This window comes from Sturnus vulgaris, chromosome 18 (genome assembly GCF_052056855.1).
Source record: "Sturnus vulgaris isolate bStuVul1 chromosome 18, bStuVul1.hap1, whole genome shotgun sequence".
Classification (NCBI taxonomy): Eukaryota; Metazoa; Chordata; class Aves; order Passeriformes; family Sturnidae; genus Sturnus; species Sturnus vulgaris.
In genome coordinates this window covers 7,526,485-7,544,350 of record NC_142260.1, presented here as the reverse complement: position 1 = coordinate 7,544,350, position 17,866 = coordinate 7,526,485, and the positions used below count along the sequence as shown (strand labels likewise).

Genomic DNA, 17,866 nt, shown 5'->3' with positions numbered 1-17,866 from the left:
GGAGCAAGTTAAAGTGGGCACCTGCTCCCAAAGAGCAGAGACAGAATTCTTTTCTGTGAGAAAACAAGCAACTACGAATTTTTTTTTTAATACAACAGTTATTTTCAGTTATTTGTACATAACACAGCAGCTCCCTCTCTCACACACACAGAGTTGCTCGGGTCATGCAGACGGTTTCAGCTTGTATTATTCCTTCCAACCAAGTGACTGATGTGTGAGCCCAGCTATCTCCTGTTAGTATGGCAGCACTCACATCTGCTACATCACTTCATTAAAGTGCTCTTGAGAAAAAGAACCCAGAAATACGGATAACACGTGCCATACACACAAATTAGTCATGGAGATTTCAACATCTATGCTCTTTCGACAATAAATAAAATAATTCATGGAGCTGGCAAGGATCACACTTTCTCCAACAGCTGAATTAATATTCTCAGTACTGGTCAAGGCAAAACCAAAGTCCTCACCATGTTGGAAAGTTTCCATACAAACTGTTCCTTAGGTGTCACACACACTACAAAATAGCTCATTATCAGAACACAAGAAATCAGTCAAATATTAAAATAGTCAAATTCCCATCACTGCAAGTAAGGTTTCCTTGAAAATTATTGTACTGAAAACACAGCCCTCATCCCAACTTCCATACAATTCCTGGGAAGAAATGCTGGCTCTGGCCCACACTGCAGTCAGTACAAGATCCTTTGTTTGCAAGGCAAACAGCAGTAGGAAGACTGAGTGCTATTAGTTTACCACTACAGCTTGGTATCTGCAACAGAAAGAGAGGATTCTTAAAAACTTCCTGTCAACACATGGAAAAAAAACCAAAAACCAACCTCCCTTTTGCTATTTGAGAACAGATACTTACAGACACAAAGTGATCCTGAAAAATATTAAAGGCTGAGCACCAACCCACAGGCAAACCACAGTAATTTCCTCGCCCATTCACAGGAGGTGCTGTGTTGTTTGTAAAGCCTACGTGCCTTTCTGTTACTCCAAATTCTTGTCCCACAACTTCCCCAGACATGGGAAGATGAAAGTCTGGAGTATCCACCCACAGGTTCCCCAGTCCTCTTCCTTTCAGCACGTTCTAGCTTTGCTATATTCATACATATATAACCTAGCATAGACAACTCATACACTTTGGGTTTTGTTTATCAATTCACAAATGATAATGTAAGTGGTATGAACCCTTTCACAAGGGGTAACATTCAGCACTTGCAAAGGCATCCACATCAATAAGAATAATCTATAGTACCTAGAATGGAAAGGTATAACCCCTCCTATAATCTGCAGATGCCACATGTTAAACTCTAAAATCATGCCCCAAACAAGAAGTAAAGAAAAAAAAAGGAAAGTATCTCTGTTTTTCTATAAACAAACAATATTAGCAGAGATAGCCCTACTTAGGTTTATTCACCTAAGCCTTCTTTTCAGAAGTCTGTAGGAGAGGAAAGTGGCCTTGATTTATTGTCCTTCACCCAGTTATCAAGAACTATGCCAACATTTCTGTTTGTTTTTTGGTTTTTTTTTAAACCCAAGTGCTGCGATGCTCTCCAAATGTTCTTGCTCCCAGAGCCTGTGCTCCATACAAGTACATCCTCTCCTACCCACAGTATTTTCTGCATCCAGCTGGAACTAATCATCAGAATTACAGGCTTTTGTTTAGACAAATATCTACAGTACGAAAATATCGAGGTTTTGGGGGAAAAATCCCTGAAACAGATTTTAAGCTATAGAATAGTCTATAATAGATTATATAAAAGCCAGCCAACTCTTATCTGGAGCAAAGGAAGACAGGGATACTCCCCTCAGCAGAAGAGCCCAGACAGGAGGATGATGGGAGGACAGGTTCTCACCTAAGTGATTTTTCACAGAGCCAGTGGGGTCCTTGTCATGTCATTTTTGGCACTGGGACAAGGTTGATAAGTACTGATGGTCCCACATGGTTCTGCAGTACTAAACTTCACTTGACAAGGCTTATTAGCACTGGCTTGGAGCCTGACAGACCCAAGCTGTCTCCAATGCTCAGTTTGGGCCAATTTGCCTGATGCTCTCCAAGGCTGGGAACAAGGCAGAGAGGCTGGATCTGGCTCTGCAGAGAACTCCCTCAGGTTTGGCATCACCAGTCTGGGACTGGGCCACGTGGAAGTGAAGACATTTCTTTTCCCCACGTCCTTCAATGGATTTGGGAAGCCACAGATTTGGTCCAGCTTTCTAAGCTGGTACACCTGGCTGGGAGTGAGCAGATTCTTCACAGCTCAGCTCACGTGTGTGCTCAAGGCATTGGGACTCCACAAAGGGAAAGGAGGATGGTAGAAGGCTTCCTTCCCTCTGAGATCTGCTGTATTTCCATACAATGAGCAAAGTTAAATCTCCAGTTATTGGAGCTTTTTTTTTTAATCCCTCATCTGTGCTGCTCACCTTTCAAGCACTCTAATATGGACATGGACACTTTTAACTGAAAGATTAATTTGGAAAAAGACTGGACATCTGGACATCACCTAAGTATCTGGACAGCCTTGCCTCTGCCACCTCTCTGAGCCAGTTACCAGACACCAGTTCCCACGTTCTGCAGGACCCTGTAAGCTGTGTTAATAGGAGCACTGAAATGCAAAGGATGAAGGCTGCTGTACCTAAAACAAGCACTGTAACACGTTTGTCCTGGACCTGCCAAAGGGCTGTCTCCCTAAACACTGCAAGTAAATGCACAAACACCACCCCTGTGAAGATTCCTGTGCTCTGCCTTAGAAGAATCATGGAATGATTTGGGTTGGAAGGATCCTTAAAGATCATCTGGTTTCACCTTCCACTATCCCAGGCTGCTCCAAGCCCCCTCCAACCCAGCCTCGAACACTTCCAGGGATGGGGCAGCCACAGCTTCTCTGGGAAACAACAGAATTTTTATAGTCAGACAACAAAGAGCTCTGTAAGCATGTGCACCTGATAAAAGCAAGCCATAAGAACAATTCTCATTTTTCTCACATGGGGAAAACTGCTGGGGATGCCCAGCTGTGACTGCAGGTCCCATGAGAGGGGGGGACAGTCCCACCCACTGCACCCTCCAGAATGAGCAAGTGGAGCAACATCAGAGGAGGCAGCACAGACCAAATGTGTCCTTCCAGCCCTGCCCAGCATTCCTGACCCAGCACATGCCCCCTGCATGCCTCTGGTTATAACCTGATCCTGCTTCCATAAGCAACTACTACGTGCATCCCACTATCCAAGAGAGCAACGCTCTCTCTTCATTGAGAATAATGACTTGAAGTGACTTTTTTAGCTGCAACATCCTGGAATTGGTTACAGACTCCAGTCCTGAGTGAAATTCAGTTCTTACAACACACTTGTGGAACATTAAATTAGAGCAATTGTCAAAATTTCCTCATTATTTATACTCCAGACAGCTGCTGTGGCTACAGCAAGAACAGCAAGCACCCTCTTCAAAGCAGCAAGGAGCAATGATAAATCTTTCTGATGGCTTGCTCTTTACAGGGTGCTTGCTCCATGGTTTCAACAAGATTGATAACTTCCAAGAAACAACAAAAAAGCCAAAGGAGAAGAGCAGAACAGAGTGTGAGTTTTGACTTAAGATGTCAAGCTCTCCTTAAATCTTTTTTTCATTTTACTACATGAGTAGCTGTGCTCATGTTGAAGTCATGAAGGTAGGGGCAGTCAGAAACAATCATAAAAATAAAAAATATTAAAATAGCTTCACACAGAGAACGGACTGCAAGTGTCCCAAAGCAAGCATTTGCAAGGCCAAAGGAAGATATTAAAATTTATGTTGTAAAATTACTTTTTCTCAAGATACAGAAGGAAATAACCTTGTTTGAAGTATCATAAATTTTAAATGATCTTCATTTCAATGCATTATAAAACCATTTTTTAATTATTTGTGTTCTTAATAAAATTCTGCTATACCTTTAACTACAGCAATACTCACAGCAAATATACTCTTGAGTATTATATACTTTTAATTTTCCCAGACTGATTTTTGGTCCTCCAGGTTTGAATATTAAATACAAACAAGATATAAACCAACTTATCCGTCAACAAATTGCATCTTGAATTTTATGAATTGTTTTCATTTCATTCATATTGCTTATTTACTTTGTTCCATTTCAAAAGATATAGGAAATCTTAATCACACCTTCAAATATCTCATTCTTTATTTCTATATATTTCTGTTTAATTATGTGATATTTCAGAAATATAAAGTAGCACTGTAAGAATAATCTCAATTGTAAATATGTGATAAATTATATGATTCAACTACTGTGGAGTACAATGGGGCAAGAACTATAATATTAATGTTCTGAGGATGATATTTTTAGTTCACTACTGTGATGAATTTAAAAGTGTTATTAAAATTCTCAGACATGGAAATCCCACCCTATCACTCAGCCATGCACACACAAACAACAGACCACTTTACTACTTACCATTTGAGACCTATTTTTGGGGCAGCCATTGATGTCTTCAATCTTTTCATTTGCTGAAAAGCAAAACAAAAGAGGCAATAAGGCAAAAAAAACCTAAAGCAAGGGCATTTATTCCAATGATTTCCTGAGCATTTGCTGCCAGGTCAGTGAGGGGGTTTTGGATTGTAGCTGTCCAGTCCCAGTGAATGTGTGAAACACTGAGAGCCACAAAAAGAAAAAAAGCAGCTGGAGTTCTCTACTGGGTCGTGCCTCCAGAGACAGCTGGGGCAGAAGCCAACTGCTCTGACAACCTCTTGTACAGTGATGGGGAATTCCTTTAAACTCCAAGAAAGATGTGACCTCTGGAAGCTGAATCACTGCTGGCTGGGAAAGTGAGCACTACACATATAGGGATGTTGGCATGGCAGTGGGTTTGCTTGGAGAATGAACACAGGTTTGAAATACAAATGGGAAATTTAGAATAATTTTTTTGTTGTTGTTGTTGTTTTTAAGCACAAATCATGAAACAACTTTTCAAGATTCTTGACCATGGCTTACATGCTACCCCAACCTGCAGAAGAGCAGTTTCCACCTTTAAGGTCAGAGGTGAAACAATGAAATCCCTGAGGTGGATAATGTTTGCCTCAAAGCCTGAGTTTTCTCAGTTTCACCTTTCAGCCTTGGATGCTGAAATGACTTTGTGTTTGAGTCTGAAGAACCAGTTACAACCAAAGTTCAGTTTCCCACAGTTTTTCCACTCTAATAAAGGCAGGCACTCACATCCCATTTGATTCATCATTAAAAGCTGTATTTTCTAGTAGCCCTACATATTCTCAGGATATCAGTCAGAACTCCATCCCACTTCCTGATTTCCCTCAGGAGGATCACGTTTGACACAACATTCCAGTAGCACTCACAGCCATGAGAAACAAAGCAGTGAACTTCACTCTTGCCTGATAAGTCCCATTTTACATATCTGTGTCACAGCACACCTTTATCCCACAGCAAAGCAAAGAAAAATTGATGCCAATCTGAAAGAGACTTCAGCTAAATCCACAGTGTGGTCCCCAGAGTGGCCCATCAGCCCCTACACATGAAGGGCACACACTGCTTCCAGGAATGCCATCTCTGCTTTGGTCATACAGAAATAAAGACAAATTCGTTTAATCCCATTTTCCAAGTCCTGTGCACCCATCTCATAATATTTACCATCCCTCACTTTAGTACCATGTAATATCTCCATCAACTAAATTTGTAACACTTAAAAATTGATAGCTGTATTCCTATAAATTCACAATTACTTGAAAGGAGACTAACAAACTTGTGAATGAGCTGTGTCTTGTTTGGGACACGTGTACAGGGACACCTCCAAGAGCCCAGGTCACACCCAGTGCATCTGCATTCATGGATTTAAACACAGCCACTGTGTTTATATGGCATCACTAAGGAATATAGTACTTACACATTCTTTTACAGGCTTATAAATTTTGAACTGAAATGAACAAGAATGATGTGAATACATTTTAATCGACTTGCAAATAGCTGCTCTTACACACAGCACACCATAACATTAAAAAATCCCTCTCCTACACTGCATATCAAAGCTCTCTTACTATGTAGTTAGGGAAAAAGCTTGGATTTTGCAGGCTACAGATAAAGCTGCTTCTAGGTGTGAAAGCCTTCCTCATCTTTGTGACAATGAGATGCAGCTGCCTAAAGCCATACACAGCAGATACAAATTACTTTTCTCCACTATTAATTTGGATGATTAAACTCAGAATGTTTAAATATGACCTTTCTTTCACATGAAAAAGGTTCTTTGAAAAGGAAATCCTTCCCCTCATACTTCAAGTTTGGAAACCTTGCAGACCTTCCCTTAAATATTAGCCAAAAGGCAGCTATAAAAACGACCAAAAAAAAAAACCCAACAAACTGCAAAGATGATCAAAGAAATAATTGGTTATGTATTTTAGAAGGAATAATATGAATTTCATAGGAGTTTTCACAAGTCGATACTCAAAGAGCTACATTTAAATATTTGGCAGAAGGAACCAAGTCCACATTTTGATGGTGGCATTCTTACACACGAGCTCTCATGCAGAAATTTCCTACAACTGTATTAAGGCAGGGGAGCTAAATAGGCATGAAAGGAATCAACACCTAACTGCTCCTGGGTTTCCAAAAACCTTTCCTATTAAAGGAAACGGATATAGGAAGGAGCATTGTTCACAGTGAATACCTGTCAACACACAATCATCAATTAATTCGTGGCCAGTTTTCACACCTCTGTAACTGCACGGCAGGTCTACAATGCTCCTGAGATATAATGCTGCTCTACAGCAGGGAGACAAAATGTTTTTTAACATATCCCAATAGAATCTCTGGAAGATGCTTCACAGCTTGCAAATCCCTCCCTTGAACCCAGAAGCAGCTCCCTCACAGCATCTCAAACACACCCAATAAATATGAGTGCACTGATGTCCTGCTCCTGCACTGCTGGCTTCTTCATTTGCATCTCAAATCTGTCAGTTTGCTCCTAACAATGGCTGTCCTAATTCCCATTAGCAGGCTTTCCCATTCCATCCATCTCCATCGGTCCATGCATGTGTTTTGTGGCATCCCCAGCACCAGATGGATGAGCCTCTGAAGGAACTAATGAAGGATCCAGGCTCAAGGGAAGAGGGACAATATGCAGCTCTACACGGAGAAAATTGCTCAGAACTTTCATTATCTGCAAGCACTAATGCACTAATTTAAGAGAACTAAGGGCTTTAGATAAAATAACTGACCCTGCACTTGAGATCTGTCCTAATGGTAAGTGATTTTCCTCATCTGGAAACTCGTTATGAAAGATTTCTTTTTCTGCCACACAAAAATTATACCATTGCTCCCTTCCCAGCTGTATGTATGGATCTCTCAAATCCAACTGGAGGCAAGAAGTTCAACACAGGAGACAATATCACTGTTAATTATATTCAGACCAGTACCCAAGAGGTATTAAAAATAGTGAGGGCTAACAACATCCTAGCAGACAAAAAAAAATCTCATGAGTTGTGGGGTTTTTTTTTTAAACATTCAGCCATGTGGAGTAATACTGCTGTGTCAGGAGATCTCATCAGCAACATCCAATATTTTTCCACTATAAGAAAAGGCTTTTTCATATTAATTAGCAAAGCCTCTGAAGGAAAATGATCTACCTAATTCCATGCAGTTTGATGGGTTTCCCCCCGTGCACTCTGTGTTGGTGTAGAAGATAAAAACAGGGATTGTCTGAGCGAGCTGGTGGAGACCTGGCACAAACACAGAAAGTCACTCACCTACAACTTGGATGATTTCAGCTAGCAGGACTCCATCAGTCACATCTTGCTGTAGGTCCTTTATCAATCTCTTGTGACCAGATTTTGCTAGATAGTGATTAGCCCAATCCGTATAAATCTGTTAGGAGACACAAACAAAAATAAACTGTTATGCATAACACAACCTGAAAAATTGCTGAGAATTCTTTGTTTCTCCCCATATCCAAAAGGCTGATTTCAGAGCACCACTCTTTTTTCCCCCTCTTTGAAACAAGTCAACAGCATTAAACTTCAAGGCCTTGTGCAGATGAAGTGCTCAGCTCACTGTAGGATGGATTTTTCTATTCAGCAACCTGACATCAAAGCTCAGGGCAGATGACAGCGAGCTCCTGAACATGTTACAGCTTGAACGGGCCATCAGCAGCTCAGCAGAATATTCTACAGCAGCAGGCAGCGTGCACAAGAGATTTCAATTTCCACCCGAGTTTTGTTTTGGTTTTTTGTTGCATTTTCCCTTTGACATTTTTAGTTCGTAGCTGTTATTGAGAAAGTTTCAAAGGTTCTTTTCCTAAAAAGGCTTCTGGTGGATATTAGCCATACAGCAGTTTGATCGTGAGGAAACTCCTTTATTGCATTACCAAAGAAACCTTTAAAGGTCCTAAAGATCCACCAATTCTAACAAATTCCATCTCACAGGTTAAACAGGCCTATTAAATCACTTTTAATCTGTTACACAAATTTCCAGCTGTTGGAATTTATTTCAAAATGTATCACCTGAAAATTAAGCACACCAAGCAGCCAAAATCTCTCTTTAATTTAAGTACTGTCCATCATATGCCAGCACAACTTATTCAAGATCGTCAGAAAACTTATAAAAACTTTTCATGCTAGGTTATCAAAAAGAAGCTAAATTATTTCCTTAGGAATTTCTGCTTATGAATTAAATAACAGTATTATTTACAGAGGACAATATTCCAAATTAAGATTTTGTAAAATTACCTGTTATGTTCCAAAGAAATAGGGTGAAAATAATTAAATATCAGGATTTTACCTTTTAAATATCTAAATATTAATATTCACCCTTACTCTGAAGAGTGTCTAGAATATTGGAAACACATTCATCCCAATCCAGTCTACCAGTAAGCAGATGTAGATTCAGTGTTCTTCCAGGAGCAAGAGCCATCCCAACCTCACAGACCCTACAAACCCTTGTGGGGATACAAATGCCTCAATACCAGGGTGAGAGTCACTGAGCCAGAGGGAACAGCAGTGTTCAGTCCCCAAAAACCCAGGGAAATACTCTTACAGAGATTCTGACTAGAGCTGGTTTTGTTATAAAGTCTTTATTTGTATTTTTTTTAAACCTGTAAAACACAACTAGTAGCAGCCATGAACAAATCACTTAATATCTGAAAGATATGCCCCTATTTTCCAGCATTTATCCTTTGCTTTCCCCTTCAGAGCAGCAGGATGTGCATTTCCTATGCCAACAGCGTCATGGGCTTGAACAGAAAAACACACTGGAACACCTCAGTGAAAAAAAAACAACAAACCTCAGAGCTGAAAAACATCTCAATGAAATAAAGGCTGAGTACACATGAGTGATTTCCCCAGCTGACCGAGGAAAGAAAAGGGGCAAAAAACCCACGCTGCATAAACCAGACATTGTGTTCCTTAGCTCCTTTTACAAGAAAAAATTTTCCATAACAGGAAGATATTTTAAAAGATTCGACAACTTCAAGGAACTAGGGTTGATTTAACCTACTTTTCTGCTACATGGTTTTAGCTCTCTTATCTAGGAGTGAAGACATACGAGGAAACAGGTTGTAAACCATTTACTTTGCAAGTGCAAGGGTCCACCCCCCCCAAGCCATCTCTGCAATTCAGCTGACAAGGAACTTATCAAACACAATAACCATGTTTCCTTTAATGGGAGGGCTGTGGTGAATGTCCTAATTAATCACTGAAAGACTTTCAGAAAATTTAAGATTATACTTTGATGCACCAGTTTCATCCTGGATCGTTTCCATGATGCAGATCATCATGCAGTCAAGACAAATCCTTGGATCAGCCCTAGAGTTAAAACAGGAGCAGTCCCCTCCTGGCAGAGCCTGAAATCACAGCAACAGCAAGACCTTGAGAGCTAGTCAGGATTGATTTTTAAATCAAATTAACTGTGTAAGAATGCGTGGCTGGCATTGCAAAACTGCTATCCTGTACTTGCTTCCTACTGCCCCAATTCCTGTTGCACCCAGGAACAGCAGACCTTACATTCATACCTGGAAATAAACAAAACTGCATCAAAGAAATCCCCAAACTCCCTTAAATCATCCTGGTAAAGGAAACAACTTGAAAGACCCCAAATACCTGCTGCCTGATTCACACCCTATGATAACACATAAACAAATTCCCTCTGAGGGTAAATTATTCTTGTAAATCCCACTTCGGGTGCTGCAGTCAGCCTGCTACAAGCAGAGCTTTTATGCTTATTATGAAATGCACACCAGCATGGAGGAAATATTTGTTTCTGGGGTATTTAAGGGTGTGGAATATTATTTCATTCCACTAGTTGATTAGGAAAACAGTTCACAGGAAAACACAGATATAATAAACCTGTGCCTCTCTTAAAAATGCAATCACACAACATTATTTTGCAGTATGCATAACATGCAAATTATTGTTTTTTAACTGCTTGGGCCATATTCTTAGCATTCTCAGGCATATTACCCAGGGCTATTGTAGCAGCTCCTCGTGGTCACCACTGATTTTTATGCCATATATTAAGCTAATCATTGAAATTTTCCAGGATGTTTTTGAAACCTGTTTGTTGCAAGTCTTTGTAAAGTACTACACAAATAGATTTCTAATGTTTCTTTTCCTTTTCCATACAAACAAGTGAAAAAAATATAATTGCACAATGGCTGCTATTTCTAGATACATGAAAAACGTTTCAGAGCACACAGTGTTTTCAAATGTTCAAAACCAGGCAAATAATTGGAAAAACAATAATAAAAGCAGTAAGAAAACACTGCTGAGAAACGTTCCATTTTCCTATCTCTGCACATCAATTCTGAGCGTTCCTCAGGTATTTTCAGCAAATGGGTACGAAGTCATGTGTTTGAATATTCATGTGAAAATTACCTGAACAGTTGTCTAATTAAAAATATAAAAATCTTGTGATATGAAATATTCAACCCACTACAACCCAAGGGATAATGCCTTATTATACACACCAGCATGGGCTTTTAAACTTTTCAGTGATTCCACACAGTATGAAAATCACTGGAGGCAGCTTCCTTACTTTAGTGACAAAAATCAAGTGAACATGGTGATTTGGGCATTATCACCATAAGCAGGTCTTTGTGTCCAAGTCAGGTTAATGTTTAACTCAGGTCTAAGTCCCAGCTTTAGCTAAAGGTGGACTCAGCTGTTTGGTAGGTTTTTTTGGGTTTTTTTTTCTGCAGTGTATGATCTTAAGAATCCAATTATCTGGGAACAAATTAAAAACATATGTGAAAGTCTTTTCTTCTCTCTTTTTCTCCCCCCCGCCTTTGATCCACCAGATTTGAATTAAGAGCATTACAGTTAAGTATCAATTCTGGAAATATTCAGTACATTATGAGTCATAGCTAAAACACTAAAAAGTAGTGCAAAAATCAGCCAAGTTTGGGGAAAAAAATAATCCAAATTCTAAAAATTCTGAAATCTGCCTGCAAAGAAAAAGGCCTGAACACTGTCTTCCATCAATAAGATTGAGGAATTTTGAAATATAATGGGGTTTCTCCCCAGTACCTTTTCCTTAGCCTCACACCTGCTTCTTTAAAGATGAGAGAGGAATATTGCTTTCCAGCCAGGAGACTCCTGAAATTCCCTGGCACTCCAAGCCTCCTAAGAGAGGCACATCCACCACAGCCCAGCACACCTGAGCCCACCTGCCCTGTATCTGAACACTGAATCAGTACAAAGGTGCTTTTTGCAGAATTGGTTGTTTGTTCCTGCCCACACCACCACCCCCAAGCACTTAAAGAAGGCTGGGAGCAGAATTGACCAGCAAAACCAGGATACAAAGCATGAATAAAGTCAAGGGAGTAATGAATCCAGGAAGATCCTTTAGAGACCCAGCATATCCATGGGGCTGCAATTAGGTTAATGTGTCAGGTATTAGCATGAACTCCGGGGTCTCCTTTAAATGGAAACTACCTGATGCTTTTGCCTCTGAGTCAGTATTCTGAAATACACTCATGGAAAGGAAAGGATTCACGTGGAACTACTTGAAAAGAATGTCTCTCTTCTAGGCAAGTAGAAAATATGCTTGAATCTCTTCCCTGTTAATCATTTCCATACACACACAAAAATCTAATTATAATCATCGCCCAAGTAAATGCTCAAATCTTTCTTTCCTTCCTCTGCTATGTCAGTTCTGAACTAATCAGACTCCGATTGTTTTCTCCCAATAATTATCATGAATCAGGCTCTCATGAATCTGCTAACAGCTGAAGAATATCTTTTTGACATCATGTAGCATAATTAGAGCAGAGCAAGGCTTTTTTCCTCATTGAATGGCAGGGTTAGTCACACCGATGAGCTCCCATTCCAGAAGAGCCACCACAATGCAGTGCCTGTGCTGCTGCTAACCAAACCACACTGCCTGCTGAACTTCACAGGGAAAACAAAAACCACCCCAAAACCTAAAAATAGCCACAGCACACTGAGATGACCCGAAGGGGAATGCCTGCAGTCCTTACAGCACTGTGGGGTTTTGGAAAACCCGTGAGATACTCACTGCTGCCCAGGGTCATGGGGCTTGCACATGTGGAGCCATGAAATCCCAATTTTTGACTGGTAACTAATTGCAGTCTCATGCTGATCCACGCTACAGTCCCACACAGTGATCTCATTAAAAGATATCACACTGCAAAGCCCAGAGCTAAACAGCTAAAGCCAAAGGTTTAGCTGAAAAACCCATTCCTCTGAAGCATCTCTGGCTCCAAAGGAGCACAAGAAGGAAAATGGCTATTTTGAAAGTACATAGAGATTACGACCCTGACAATATTTTGCTCAGTTAATGACAAAAGGACAACAAGGAAACACATGGTCAAAAAAAGCCCACCAAAACACCAACTTTAACAGCATTTGTCACAGACTTTTTTTCAAAGACCGATTACAATTTGTGGCCTTAGTTACCCCTACATGCTTCTTAAATCCTGTAGAAGTCTCTATCCATACATCTGTACCAAGACACAAATCCCACTAAAAGGGTAGTGCCAAATCTTCCAGAATAAACAGAGCTTTGCACTGCTATCCAAAACGACTGTTTCATGTTTTTTCACCCAGTATAAGCTCTTGCAAAATAAAACAAAACAAAGGCTTACAAAGCAGGACACAGGTTGGATAACAGGCTGGACAGCAGGCAGGTGACACAGCACAATTACCTTGCTGGAATGTCACTGTATGCCAGGCTGGATGGGGCTTGGAGCCACCTGCTCTGGTGGAAGGTGTCCCTGCTCATGGCAGGGGGTTGGAATGGGATAATTCCATTCCCTTCCAACCCAAACCACTCTGCTTCTATGATTTGCAATCCCCTAAACGTAGCTGTCACACACATATGCACAGACACCTACTAATTAGTATCTAATATGATGCCAGTGTTCTAAATTAACTCAAAAGTTCAAGCACTTTAGGTATCATCAGCTATTGAGAACTGATCTGTAACCATCTGCAATTCCCACATTTCTGGGGAAACAGAGCTAACTCTGCTTCTTTTTTTTTTTTTTTCTTCATTTCTTAAGGCAACTCAACTAAATTATTCTACTCAGATGTGCAAGTGTTTGTTGCAACTGCTTTTAATTATTACTCAGTTGGTGGGGGATATTCTTCTGAATATTACATTTTACTGGACACTTGTGTACATTAATTAGCCTTTGGAAGTTAAATAGAGAAATGGGTAATTTAAACACCACTGGGACTACTTATTTCTCTCTCTTTAAAGCCTTATTCCCAGCTGAGGAGGGCTTTTCTCATGCATATGACTACTATTCAAAAGCAATGGGCTGACTCACAGCACACAGAGCCAAGCATATGTGTCAATTTTAGTAGGCTTGCAACCTTTCCAGGAATAGAGCCTTGGACTGTCCACACTTCAGAGCAGGCACTGAGTGTGTTTAGAGCAAATATTTGGTGGATACTAAAAAAGCATCATGCTTTCAATTGCCCAGCTGGCACCTTTCCTACTCTTACTGTATATATACTGAATATTTTACTGTATTTAATATAAAAGAGGAGCAAAGAGAGAATTCCTTTTTTTTCCCTTACCAGTTGCAAAGTTTCTGAACCCTGTTACTGACAGGTGCTGCCTACACAGAGGGCTCGGTATTTCTCACCAGAGCAGCCTCGAAGGTGAAGCAAGGACAGTGATTGTGCTCTCAATGCTCCCATTATCCACGTTTGCCTTACACAAATCCCTGTCAGGCTGGAGCCACACACACCACGCCAAGCAGGTGGCTGCTCTCTTATTCTCCCTTGCAAAAAAAAAACCCATGAAGTCCTGAATAAAATGAGACTGCATTCACACCTGCACCGAGCCCTTCACGTTTCCCAAAGTGAAATAGAGTTTAGTTTGCTAAGCTGATCAGCAAAACCCATTCCAAGTCACATTTGGCCACAGTGAAAAAACTGAATTGATCTCACGCCAACAAATTATAATCTACCTCAGAACAAAAGCAGCAAATGCACTATTTTTTTCAGCATTTTCTAAAAAGTCACTTGAAGTGCACAGCAAGTTATTTTCAAATATCACAGTTCTCATATACAAAATATACCAATTTACATCTACTACCACACACAAACAGTGACAGAAAAGGGCTTATCTGAAAAGGTGATGCATATCTACTCGGAAGAGAAACCACAGAAAATCCTAAGAAGCTGCAGAAGAAAGGGAAGAAAAACCCAAAACAACACTTATGAGGCTGAAGTTAGTTATTGTTCAACAGCACTGCCATGATTGAGGAGCCAAGAGCTGCTTACAGTTTTATAATGATCACAGGAAAATTTACTTCTCCCACGAACAGGGACCTGGAAGGTCATACTACTTATTGGCATATTTAACGTGAATATATTCTGCTTGAGTCCAGCTTGCTCTTCCTTCTCAAGGGGTCCACAGTTAAATGATTATATATATGCTGGCATGTGAAGCTTGGGTGGTTAATTTTAGCTGAAGACACGCATGCACTGTGCTCAGATTTCTGACACAGTCACACTTTACAACTCCCACCCCTGCTGCAGCCTTCCCTTACACCCCACTGCTCCCTTCCCTTACTGTGGTCTCTAACACACACTTCCAATGTTTGGCATCAATTTCAAACAGGATCAGTGTATTTTATCATATCAAAGCTATTTACAGCAAGAATAAATTTCAGCAGGTCTTTTGTGTTGGACACTGTAGGCGTTAAAAGAATGATTAAAGAAATCGTTGAGGTTTTGTTTGACTGTTTTGTTTTGTTGTTGTTTTGGGTTGTTTGTGGTTTTACAATCAGGTTTTCTACCTATTACAGAGACAACCCCCTTCATGTAAATGCTCCTAACATCTATGAAATTTATGCTCTCTAAGGAAATCCAAGATTTTGCATGAGAAAAAAACCACCAGCTACACCCCTTTTTAGAACTTCGGGAGCATTCACAATATTTGAAGGTTTTATCTATCACAAATGCAAGCTAAAAAGTATCAGGCTGAATGAGACCCGGAATGAACACACACAACCTGGTGCAGCAAGGGCTGCCTGCCCTCTGGCAAAACCCTACCATGTTCAAGTCAGCCCTAATTCCATGGTCTGACCACTGTTGCTGGCATTCCTTAAAAATACAGAGAATTGGCACTTGTGAGATGCTTGGCTGGAATTCTTTATATTAAAAAAAAAAAAATAACACAGCCGACGTTGCCAAGGTGAGAAGGAAGGGCTGCTTCACCTCCTCTCCTGCCAAGCTGAAGGATAGATGTCTGACATTTCCACTGTTGATTTTTCAAAAGGCACACTCCTGCCAGAGTCAGATCTTTTAACTGCTCGGTGAAAAGCAAACAGCCTGGGAGCCACAGCGTCTCCACATCAGCTCTCCCCCCAGCGAAGCCCCTCACCGTGGCAGGGGTGGGTGTTTGCTTTGGGGAGGTGGGGGATGAGAGGGGCTTTGATGGAGTTTGAGGAGAACATGATGTGCTGTGACATGAAGTAGCTGCTGTCCTCAGAGCCCTGAGGTGCTCGGGACTGTGCTGTGAGCAGCAGCTCTGATGGGGCAGACAGGCTGACTGAGACAGGGGGGAGCTTGCACTTGTGCCCCCCAAAACCACTCAAGGTGGGACAAGGATCTCACTCCAGCCTTAGTTTCGAGCTTCTGCTGTAAACACCCAGCACTCAATGTGGTCAGCTCCCAAAACTCCATGGAGCCTCGGCTCGTGACAGTAAAGAAGTCTTCTAAACTCTTCTAATAAACACAGACTCATTTTTTCTATTTGGAAAATCTATGAGAGACTGTTCCAAACAGCTGCTGTAATTTCATTGGTATTTTTCACCTGGGGTCACAAATCTGTGTGCTTGCAGTATCATCTCCTCTGGGCAGAAAGCCATGGCCACAGGAGGGACCAGAACACATGAACTATCACTGCTGGACTGGACTCTGAGAAACAAAGGGCAAGGAAAAGACATCATATCCAAGAGATAATAATCTGAAGAGGGCTGGAAATGGAACCTGATTTGCCATATAGCATTTTAAGAACAAACTCACTCCTCTATTTCATTTTCTCTTGATTGCTTAGAGGATTAATTCGTCAAAACAACTCTCACAGATGGGAAGCAACTCCAAGCAAAAGTAAAATTGGTTTCTAAGGCACATGATAGTAAACCCTTTCAAGTCCTAGCACTGTATGAAGATGAAAGGTATTTGTTCCAAACACTGAGGCCAGGAAACATTGCAAAAGCTTTTCTTAATTTTTAACAAAATCAGTTTGCTGTGGGGATTAGGGAAATACAGAAATTGGCCTTGGTCTCACACCAAATCCTACTCCTCTTTTAGCCAAGAAGGACCAGCCAACATTCCCTTTTGGGTCTGCTTAGTGCTTGATGGACAAAAATGAGACTTCAAATCCAGGGCCCGGGTAGGCTCAGTCCATATCAACACTGCAGTCACCAGCCAAAGATCCTCCTCTCACACAAACAGCGTCTAACGCCACTCAAAAAGGAGCAAGTCATCTGCACTACCTTCCTCTCTCTGTAAAATGCAATTCAGTTCAGTGGCCAAGGCTTTTGACGAGAGGCAATGCCTCTGGAGCTGCCAGGAGCTGGCGAGAGGCAGAGCTCTCTGACACTTGGAACCACATAAAGCAACAGGCAACCAACACAGGCATGAAAGAAAAATCCCTGCAACTGAGTTAGCAAGGCCAACAACCTATTCATCACTTCATCTGCCAAGCAAGATCAATGCAAAATTTGGAGATGGAAGGAATGAAGAAAGGAGGAAACAAGACCCAAACTTGAGCAAAGTCTTGACCACATGACTGCTTCAAGCATATACTCAATTCTCAATTACTGAGTGCACATTTAACTCTTCTGAGCAGGAATGCTGAAGTACTGAACAGTACTGAAGCTCTTAATTAAAGAATTACATATTAATTCCATTATTTCTAAAGCTTATTGATGGTAAGAGTAAGACCAAGAAGGAGCCAATTACCTTTTCAAAGCCTTTTTTTATATTCTACCCATATTTGTATTTCTAACACTCCTCCGGCTCCTGGGCACTGTCAGAAATGGGACAGTTGGCCAGACAAATCCTAGGTGTGACCTACTTTTGAAAGGCCTATTTTTATTTTAAGCTGCGTTTTTAAGATAGTGAAAAATATTTTGTGACAGCTGAGTATTAATTTGTGTGGCAAAGACTCCATCCCAAAGACACACAAAAAGACTAAGACTGTCAGAGGGATCCAGCTTTTCCCATTAGAGTCACATTATCCCAAGAGCTCATCTTCCTCCTAGCCATCAAAATAAACAACCAATCTTTCAGAAAACTTCAGATAGTTTCAAAAAGACTGAACAAGGGCCAGATCTGCCGCCTTTTTAAAATCTGGTCCTCACTTTTCAGTAGAGAAAAAGGAAATATATGTATTTGTAT

At 40.8% G+C, this 17,866-nt stretch overlaps 1 protein-coding gene across 3 annotated transcripts in view; it reads right to left on the bottom strand.

The window, feature by feature from the left end:
* The window catches only part of NAV2 (neuron navigator 2), a 364,133-nt gene that overhangs the window by 138,205 nt on the left and 208,062 nt on the right, over positions 1–17,866 (bottom strand). For all 3 annotated transcript variants that reach the window (XM_088175391.1, XM_088175389.1, XM_088175390.1), the window contains exons 2-3: positions 7,736–7,853; positions 4,440–4,492 (exon numbers count right to left, since the gene is read on the bottom strand). In XM_088175391.1, the coding sequence (XP_088031517.1) occupies positions 4,440–4,492; positions 7,736–7,853 (171 nt within the window). The remainder of the gene's footprint in view (positions 1–4,439; positions 4,493–7,735; positions 7,854–17,866) is intronic.